The 9,526-nt window shown below is 41.2% G+C and overlaps 1 protein-coding gene across 3 annotated transcripts in view; it reads left to right on the top strand.

Moving 5' to 3' along the window:
- Positions 1-3: 3 nt before the first annotated feature.
- Positions 4-9,526, top strand: part of rps6ka3b (ribosomal protein S6 kinase, polypeptide 3b) — a 40,761-nt gene continuing 31,238 nt past the window's right edge. For 2 of the 3 annotated variants that reach the window (XM_046370921.1, XM_046370919.1), the window contains exons 1-2: positions 4-504; positions 4,775-4,834. In XM_046370921.1, coding sequence (XP_046226877.1) covers positions 442-504; positions 4,775-4,834 — 123 coding nt within the window. In that variant the 5' untranslated portion in view covers positions 4-441. The remainder of the gene's footprint in view (positions 505-4,774; positions 4,835-9,526) is intronic. The other variant, XM_046370922.1, reaches the window with a different exon arrangement.

Here is a 9,526-nt window from a genome sequence, read left to right as displayed (position 1 = left end):
AGAGAGAGAGAGAGAGGGAGAGAGAGAGAGAGACAGAGAGAAACAGATGGAGAGATAACTGCGTGTGTGTATGTGTGTGTGTTGAGTCAATCAGTTTCCGAAAAGGGCGTCCTCTTCGCTGCTTTTTCTCATGTTTGTCTCTTCAGAGGAAGGGGCAGTCCCAGCGCCACAGCAGATCCGGAATTAGAAGGTGTTCGTTCGGCTCTGCTCGGCTCGCTCGGTCGGTGGGCTCCGCGGCGGTTCGGTTCTAACCGACACGAAGAGGTAGAGGAAACAGAAACGGAACTAGCAAAAAAGCATTTTAGAAAAAAAAAGGAAAAGAAAGAAAGAGTAAGGATAGGGGAAGCCGGGCTGACTGAAAGTGTCGACCGAGGGACGGACGACAAACCGGAGAAGAAAAGAGGAATAACAACAGAAAAGTAAAGGGGGAAGAAGGACAAGATGCCTCTGGCTCAGTTGGCAGATCCCTGGCAGAAGATGCCACTCGGGCGGACGTCTGGAGAGGTGAGGCAGACACACCGAGAGAGACTGGTTTGTCCTCTTGTCAAACTGACTGACAGTTGAGTGACTTTCAGTTGTGCTGGAGTGTGCTGCAGTAACGTGCTAGCAGCATATAGGCAGGCTTTATAGAAATACACCACACAGGATGTGACTTGATGGTGAAAAGACAACAGAAGACACCTGAATGTCACTTTTAAGCAATTTCGGACAGCTTAAATCTCATATCGGGACGTCAGATTAGAACAACATACACACTGAAGTATCATACGATCACTCTGATTTGACAAACGTGCTGTTATACTCTGCTTAGAAATACGTGAAGTCTAGAAGTGAAGTATGACTGGAAGACTCTCTGACTCTCTGCTCTTTACTGAGTAGCAGCAGCTGTACGAAAAGCTAATGCAGGGACATAAACTGGACAAGTAGTGTTTTGGAGACACGTGTACCATTAAACACCATCGTGTCACAGGGATCCAACAAGTATGTGTGCCCCAGATCTCTTTAGAAATATTAGAGCTATGTTATAGTGCTAAACTGTGAAGTTGAAATTCTAATTCAGTACAATAATGGAGTGTTGGTAACTTTAAGCGATAATTTGTGTAGCCTCTAAAAGTCAGAAAGCAGTGGAAAAAAAAGCTTGTAACAAATTCCTAAAGCCAACTTCTTCAGATGTCTTGTCTAATCAACAGTCCAAAACCCAAAGAAAGAAACTTTACTAGCATACAAGATAATACAAGAAGTACATCCTCAGTATCATCCTCAGAAATAGTCTACAGTAATGGTACAATACACTCATTATTGGGTGAAACAAAGGCTTTCTCAGAACCCAACTGTGGCAAAAAATGATGTGAATAAGCACTTTGAAGTGACCATCGAGTTACTACAGCATGCTGCAAAGTCACTACAGGTCACCTTGGAGATGCTTTAGTGATTTTTTGTGCGGAGCAAAGCAACCGAGTGTATGAAAGCCTTTGTAGTGGATTTGATTTTACTGTTGTGAGGAATTCTTGTATTTTGGCATCTAACAAAATCAATACATGCAAACAGGCAAAGCCAAAGTGTGGGATTGTTCTAAAAAAGGGCCTTGTTTTCAAATCTGAGACACATGATTGCAACAAAAACAGCCCCTGTGTGTGTTTTCTTCCAGTTCTTCCTTCCTACGAATTTTTGAATCTTGATAAAGAGCAGGAGGTGGTGCTAGTGCAACCGCATGATTCAGGAAGAGCTTACGCCTGTCTGTGCATATGTGTGTCCACTTCCTGTATGAGGTGTCACAAGGGCTGCATGGAGAAATTAGTCGTGTGTATGTGTGTGTGTCACTCTGTAGGACGACTGTGAATAATCAAACCTGATTCACGATAGCCTCAAATGCAAAAATGTACTGAGTCACTTTTTTCCTCTCTCACCTACCAACAAGCTCATACCTGCTCGCAGCTTTTCCCACGCGGCTTTGTTTCACCTCAGTATCAACCAGACTGGAACATGCTGATGCCTTGCTCAACGAACCTGCCCTTTGACTCTTGAGTTGCACATCTAAGCCTTTTAGTGTGTGTTGATGAGTTTATTAGCTGAACATAAGCTCCTATACCAGCTTTTTTCTATGACGCTGTGGGACAAAGAAACAGTCACACACACAAAGGAGTGAGTGGTGAAGTTGTGGAATGAAAAAGAGACTCTTCTGTTGGATTTTTGCCCTAAAGACGATATCATTCAACATACACACGAAGAGTAGACAGGGGCTGCACTTGACTGGTAAAATGCGGAAAAAAAGATTAGTGTAGCTGTGGCAACGAATCTGCACTCTGCAGGCTTTAATGTTTTAGAAAAACTGGATGAAAATGGTAGAATTTAATAAAATATCCTTGAGGGCTGCATTAATGATTATTGTCATTATCGATTAATTGTTTTGTGTCTGGAAATAATAGAAAATTCTCATTATGATTTCCCTGACCAGAGGGTGACACTTTAAAATTGATTTAATGATTTCATGACAAAGAAAATCATTAAATGTTCACATTTAAGAAGGTGAAACCAGAAAATGGCTACCCTTTTTGCGTGAACAGTAGCTGAAACTGCATAAAAATAGTTTCTGATCACCTTTAATAGCCTTAGTCTTGAATTAAAGGGCTAGTTCAGGTTCTCTGACAACTTTGCCAGGAGTTACCTCCTGTAGCTTGGCCTGTGTGCTGCTGTCAGCTTCAGGGATGGCCAACCTGGGAGCTTGCAGGTTTGATGGTGGGTCTACAGCATGAAGAGGACTGAGCTGGAGAATAATCTGATTTCGTAAAATGGATCACCTATGAAATGATCTTTTTGGCTTGTTGTCAGGGCCTGGCAAGCTAATGGAAGATCACTCTCAGGAAGATCTCGGCTTCTTCCACTGACATTAGATGCCCACATTCTCTGAATTCATTAACATTCTGTGGGCCGGATGTGAAACTTTGGCAAGATGTCAATCATTTGATTATCACTGCTTTTAGAGCATAGTGACTTGATTTGACCAAATCAGGCCGCATCATATTACTATTTACAATCACAGTGTTCAGTAACTTTTTCAAAAGATGCAGCAGTATTGTTTTAATATAGAAAAAACAAAAAGCTGCTGATGGGCGCTTCTTCTGCCTGTTCCTTATAGCTGCAGAACTTTGCTGAGAGTTACCATGTTTTTATGTTTTCTTCAGCAGTCAAGTAATGCAGTGATAGTTGTCCATACATCTATGCGACTGTAGAAACAAAAACTCATAATACATCATTCAGTGTTCTTCCAGCGGTGCCAGTATAGGCTAGAATTAAAGTTCAAGTTGTTGCCTTCAGCCGTTTTAGTGACTCCATGGCAACATTATATGTCCTGTTTGCATCATATCCCCAAAGCCCCCAATTTTATTTCCCAAATCAAAGTCAAAAGAACTATAGGCAATGAGTTTCATATTTCTCAGCCATTGATGCTACATATACTATAAACATATACAGATATTTGCACTGTGTTGAAGACCCGCAGACTAGACTAACAAGGCAGCAGTTGCCTCCGTTTTGTCTGATTGTATCCCACTGTGTCATCAGAGACAGACTTTTTTTTTCCATGGATCAGACTCTGCAGTCCTTCATGTAGAGAAGAAAGCAGCTTTTCTCTTCTTCCTCTCCATCCACAGCCCTGTCCTCTCTGTCACCTTCCATCTTTGCATCTTTCTTCCTCTTTCTCATCATAATGCATCACTCTTCCTTCCTGCCTCCATCACCTCTGCTCACTTTCTCTTTTGCTACCCATTTTTACTCTCTCATCCGTTTTCTTCCTGCTGTGCAGATTTCAGGCTTATCCTGCCGTCACAGCACTTACCGGCAAAGTAAATAATCACCATAAACGCTTTTATTGTTATTATTGTTTTTGCCGGGCAGTACTAGTAACAGTGCTATCAGTGTCTGAATCACAGCTGTTGTTCCAGCAGGGAGGCAGACAAGCTGCTAATCTGCCTTATGTAATGCTAATTTATATCTGTTGCATTTGTTTTTTTCTTTTTGGCGAAGCAGATAAGGTAGGAGCGGTCAGAGTTTGGTGGCTTGCTGATAAATCACAGGAGGAGGGAGACGATGAGGTTTTCAAAATAAAAGACGCCCACTCATTGAGCAGCACGGTTCACCTCTGAATGCTTGGTGGCGCAAAATGAAAACAAGTGTGGGCAGCAGACCTTGATATGACAAAAGAACAAGTCTTTACAGTCTTACTATACATCATCAAGATACAGCATTGAATGGATATTTGCTGTGTGTCGTTAAAGGAGAACTGGATTGCAAAGTACACCATCTTGTTTAAGGCTAGTCTCATAACAGGTTGTGTTTGAAAGGAAACTGCTGATACTGTATTTTTTAAAATCTAAGTTTAAATTTTTATAGTTTCCAAAAAGATTATATTCTTTAAAGTGTACACAACATCTGGACTAATACTCAAACCTGCAAGATTTCTTAACACAAACCAAAGTCTGGCACAAGTGTACATCTGGGTTGACATAAAAAATATATTTTACAACAACAATAAAAGTCAGAAAAGCTTAACAGATCAATGACCTGTGTGAAACAAGCCTGTGCAATAACTATTTGCAATGACGTGGAGTTGTTTTCAGTTATGACAGCAGGCTGCTGTTCAGGTGAACATGTTTCAACCTGAAGTAGTGACGTTGCAGCTGCCTGGCAGTATCGCACAGTATCATTAGCAGGGGCTAATTACCATGTCATCACTGTGCATCATGCATGACGTTGCTGTCTCTGTGTGTGATTACAGGACACGCATCATGATCCCGAGGACTCGGTGGGCGAGGACGACTTGATGCCGGTAAGTACCGTAAGTCCACCTCCTCTTGTTGGCTTTATATTCTCATCACACAGAAGAGGCTCCAGATTGTGTTTGGAGGATTCTGTTAGTCTTTTCTGACATTTAGTGGGCTTCAGTTGTAAACACAGTGTGCACTCTGTTTGTACTGACAACAGCATAACACTGTGAACTCAGTGACGGCAGCTGTCTTTGTAAGTGTGTGTGTATGTGAGCTACAATTATGCATTTGACTTCAGTATTTGCTATTGATGAGTAAACAGCCCTTCCACTCATTTGTACATTCACACTTTTGTGACCTTGTGTGTGTGTGTGTTTGAGACCCCACAGAGATTCAGTTGCATTTATAAAAAGCTCAGTTTTGATTTTTGACGATATATTCACTGTTTGGGAAAGCTTACGCCTACTCCTGCAGCATAATTGCTGGTATCATAGTGAGGCCTAATGCGGCTCACTATTGAAATCACGAGTCATCTTAAACCAAGAACACCCATCTCAGATCCTCTGCTCTGCTTGATATGTCATCATTTATTTGTGATGTTCATCACATTTCAGGAGTTACTTCTGGATTAAGGTAAACCCTCTTTTCCCCAGCTCGCATCATACACTTGCTCTTCATTCACTTGTTGTGTACCAGTCTCAGACTAGTCATTATATTGTCAGCTGATAATATTAGCCAATATATTTTTTTGTTTGTTGGTGTCGTGAGCATTTTTAGGTAGTTAAAGAATGTTCAATTCACAGAATGTTCACAGATGTGTTCACAAACTCAATACATGTACATACAATCTTAGAGGCAGTCAGATATTTTTATAAATTTGGTGTTGGTAATAGTAGTGACCATCGTAACTCAAGTGGTTTGTATACTTTATACTTAAAATTATAGTAAATTTTGTTGCCTTTCTAGGGTTAGCATACATAGTTCAAAACCTGCTTAGAAATGCCATGTCGTATGAAATTGGGATACAGCTATCTATCCTACATTTCCCAGAATGCCTGCTGCAACAGTCCTCAGATAACAGAAGTTGCCTTCAGTTGGAGTTGAGCATGTGATGACTCAGTGTCACATTCATGCCGATCTGCTTAGTCTGTTTTTGGTCTGGACAGGCTTTTTTAAATCTGAACCAACATTAAATTTTGATCTGGACTGATGGATATGTCACTACCCGTTTATCAAACTAGAACCTGAGGGAATGTTATTTGGGTTTATTTTGATGTCACATGAGGCTGCTTAATATATTTCTATCAGCTATCTTGTCATTGGCTGTATTTCTCAATATGCGAGAAAGGAGCAGAAGCAGTAGTAGTTTAGAGTGACATTTGTTTCATCTGTACTTTCATCTCTTCTGGTACTGAGCATATTGACTGAGGGCAAATTGGCTTTACATTTGAATGTTAATGGTGACATTTGCATCATGCTGATACAGAAAATTGGAATGCAGTGGACTGTGTCGTCTAGACAAGCAGCTTGTTTCTGGAGTTGATTGACTGTGCACTTTTCCTTTTTACTAACAATGTATTTTACAATATGTCAACCAAACATGGACAAATATGGTGTGGAGTTGCAGAAATGCTTACCAACACAGAGGAATGATGTAGAGCAGAGATTCCTCGCCAGGGGGTTGACCCTCCTAAGAGGTCAATTCTGATGGATCATGAGCTCATCGTTGGGGGAGGAAAAACATGGTTGTTTGATGAGCTTGTTAGCATGCTGGTGTTAGCTCACAGCACTTATGTGCAGCTTCACAGAGCTGCTTTCCTGGCTGTGGACTGTCAAATGTATATTCAGCACTGTAAAGGCTTACCATACCGTAATGGTTGGGCATCACTATAGAGCACTCGGTATCTGGCAACTCAGAGTCAGTTTGGTGTCTCCACTTGAATAAAATAAAAATTTGACCTCGATCTTACTTAGATGCAGTTTGTGTGCATGTATGTGTGTGCGTGTGCATGCGTGCGCGTGCTCACACGCGTTGCAGACTCTGGAGAGTGAGGTAATGAGTGCTCAGCTCTTCTCAGACAGTAGATCCATAAGCCATCTCCTCTGCATTTAAAAATCGATGTGTGCAGCTGCCCTGCCTGCTTGATGACATGCACGCGCACGCACACACACACACACACACGCACACACACACACACACAAAGGCTCTAAGGCAACAAGCCAGAGCTGAAAATTGTATGAACGTCACATTCTGTGTGTGTGTGTGTGTGTGTGTGTGTGTGTGTGTGTGTGTGAGGATGAATATATTACAAGGCTGTTAATGAGTGAGCTCGTCTGTTCCACTGGCTCAACATCTTTTTGTGTGTGTGTGTGTGTGTGTGTTGTCCCAGGCTAAATTAGGCAGTTTTTTCTCAACATCATGCTGCTCAAAGTGTTAAGTGTGAAACTGACACAAGTACTTAATACAATATTCATTCATTAAACTAGTCTATTGTATTGGGCTGCTGGTCAGACATTTGGAAACTTCACCTTTAAGTATGGGATGTCATAACAAGAATCTATCACTATTTTAAGGCTTTTATTAGTGTAAACCACTAATTGATTAGTTGAGAAAACGATGGGCAGATAGTTGAAAACTGAAATCTTAATCTAAACCCAAGTCTTCACCTTGCCTTAAAACTATCCTCAAACAGCTGCTTAGTTAGGAACTCTTTTCAAAAATATCGTCACATCAAGATTTAAACCCCTCTTGGTCCTCACAAAAGTACAACAGCACACACTTACACAAGGAGATCTTAGCACTCATTCACAGACACACATACTCACTTATTATCAATTCCTTCACACACACACACACACTTACTTCACAGTCACATCTGAGTGTGATGCTCATTGTTGAGTCGATAACATCATCATTGCAAGTCCAGATATGACTACAAGACAGCAACACATTCACTTCACATACTGACTATTCTGCTCATTGTTAAGTCAGTTGCGTGCACACACACACATACACACACACTGATGCCCCCAGTGAAGCAGAAAATGTTTTCCAGACAGCGTTATGAACATCACTGCTCTCTGAGGGACTAACTAACATCTGCTGCCATCTGCTGCTGCTCAGCTGTGTATGTATGTGTGTATGTGTCATAGACAAGGTATCATGTTTAAGCCCAGGATGAGGTCACTCATTCACCGTGGGAGAGACTGACACTGTCCACCGACTGTAACCCTGACACACAGACACACTCGTGTCCCAGGAACATTTGTAAATTTTATTGCACATTTTGTTGGCATTTAAATGATCTGATGTATTTTTGATGATGTATTTTAGAAATGTACAGTCATTTAACCTTTAGCAAGTTTGTCCACTAACAATCAGTCATTCAGTCAGCAAACTTTTTGTAGTATTTTAATGATGACATCAACCTCTGACTCAAATTTCCACAAACTTATGAACAACTGTTAAAACTAAATGTTGTAAGAAAAAGCCTAATTTTGCACTTGTATGACCTGCTCAAGCTTCAGCTTCAAGTTTCATTTGAAATCTTTTGGCAGATCATGTGGGAGAAGTTAGAATAGAATATTTTTCATTTAGTCCAGAATTTGGTCAAAAATGCCAATTGCAAGTTCTGCAGGTCCAAGATGTTGTCCCCAGACTGAACTGGACCCAGGGCCTGTTTGATATTTTTAATTAATAAATGAGCTATGGTTAGATTTATTCTGCTTTTCCAGGAATAAAGAGTGCCTCTGTAATGTTAAAAGAAAATATTGAATCTCTATGATATATTGAATGGACTGTGAATTTAATGAGGGGGTCAATAGTACAAACCATCATCTTGTGACCACACTGATAATGAGATGCATCTAGAATCTCTCCTCTGCTGACCAGTTTCCTGAAGACATTATGAGACTAATTCTTTCAATATTTACAGTGTTAACTCAACATCAGCCATGTTTTTTCCAGGTTAAAAGAAATAAAAATCCAAGGCACAGATCAATGGCAGACTAGTGAGTAGTAAGCTCGTTCAATTAGGTGTTGTTGTATGAGTGAAGGAGAGAAGTGTCACTCATCTGTTATACAGCCCAGATACAGAATCGTACAGTATATCAGCCCCTGTTGTGGCTGGTTGAACCCTCACAATGTAACTTTGTTTTTCTTTCTGTGTAAGCCAAACCACAGATGTGTTTGAGCCTGACTGAGTCGTCTCTTTGACTTTGACTCAGTGAGTGAAGCAGTAGTTTGCACAACAGCAGGACAAGCTGAATATCTGGAGGAAGTGCTCGTTGAGTTTTCTGATCGACATGATAAGAAGAGAAAAAAAAAAGATAACACATCTTGGTGAGTTTGTGTGTGTGAATCTATCTGATAGGGCAGCACATTGGTGCAGTGGTTAGCACTGTCACCTCATAGCAAGAGGGTTGCAGGTTGGAGTCCCGGTCTGGGCCCTTCTGTGTGGAGTTTGCATGTTCTCCCTGTGCCTGTGTGGGTTTTCTCCGGGTGCTCCAGCTTCCTCCCACAATTCCAAAAACATGCATGTTGGGTTACTTGGCTACTCTACATTACCCTTTGCCCCTAGGTGTGGTTGTCTGTCTTTGTGTGTCAGCCCTATGATTTACTGGCAATCAGTCCAGGGTGTACCCTGCCTCTTGCCTGTAGTTAGCTGGGATAGGCTCCAGGCCCCCCCCACGACCCTGATGGATAAGCAGTATGGCAAATGGATGGATGGAATTTATCTGATCAGTATATTTTTCTTTTGGTC

Source organism: Scatophagus argus, chromosome 18 (genome assembly GCF_020382885.2).
Source record: "Scatophagus argus isolate fScaArg1 chromosome 18, fScaArg1.pri, whole genome shotgun sequence".
Classification (NCBI taxonomy): domain Eukaryota; kingdom Metazoa; phylum Chordata; class Actinopteri; family Scatophagidae; genus Scatophagus; species Scatophagus argus.
Note: the sequence above shows the minus strand (reverse complement) of the source record. Positions and strands in the feature narration are given on the sequence as shown.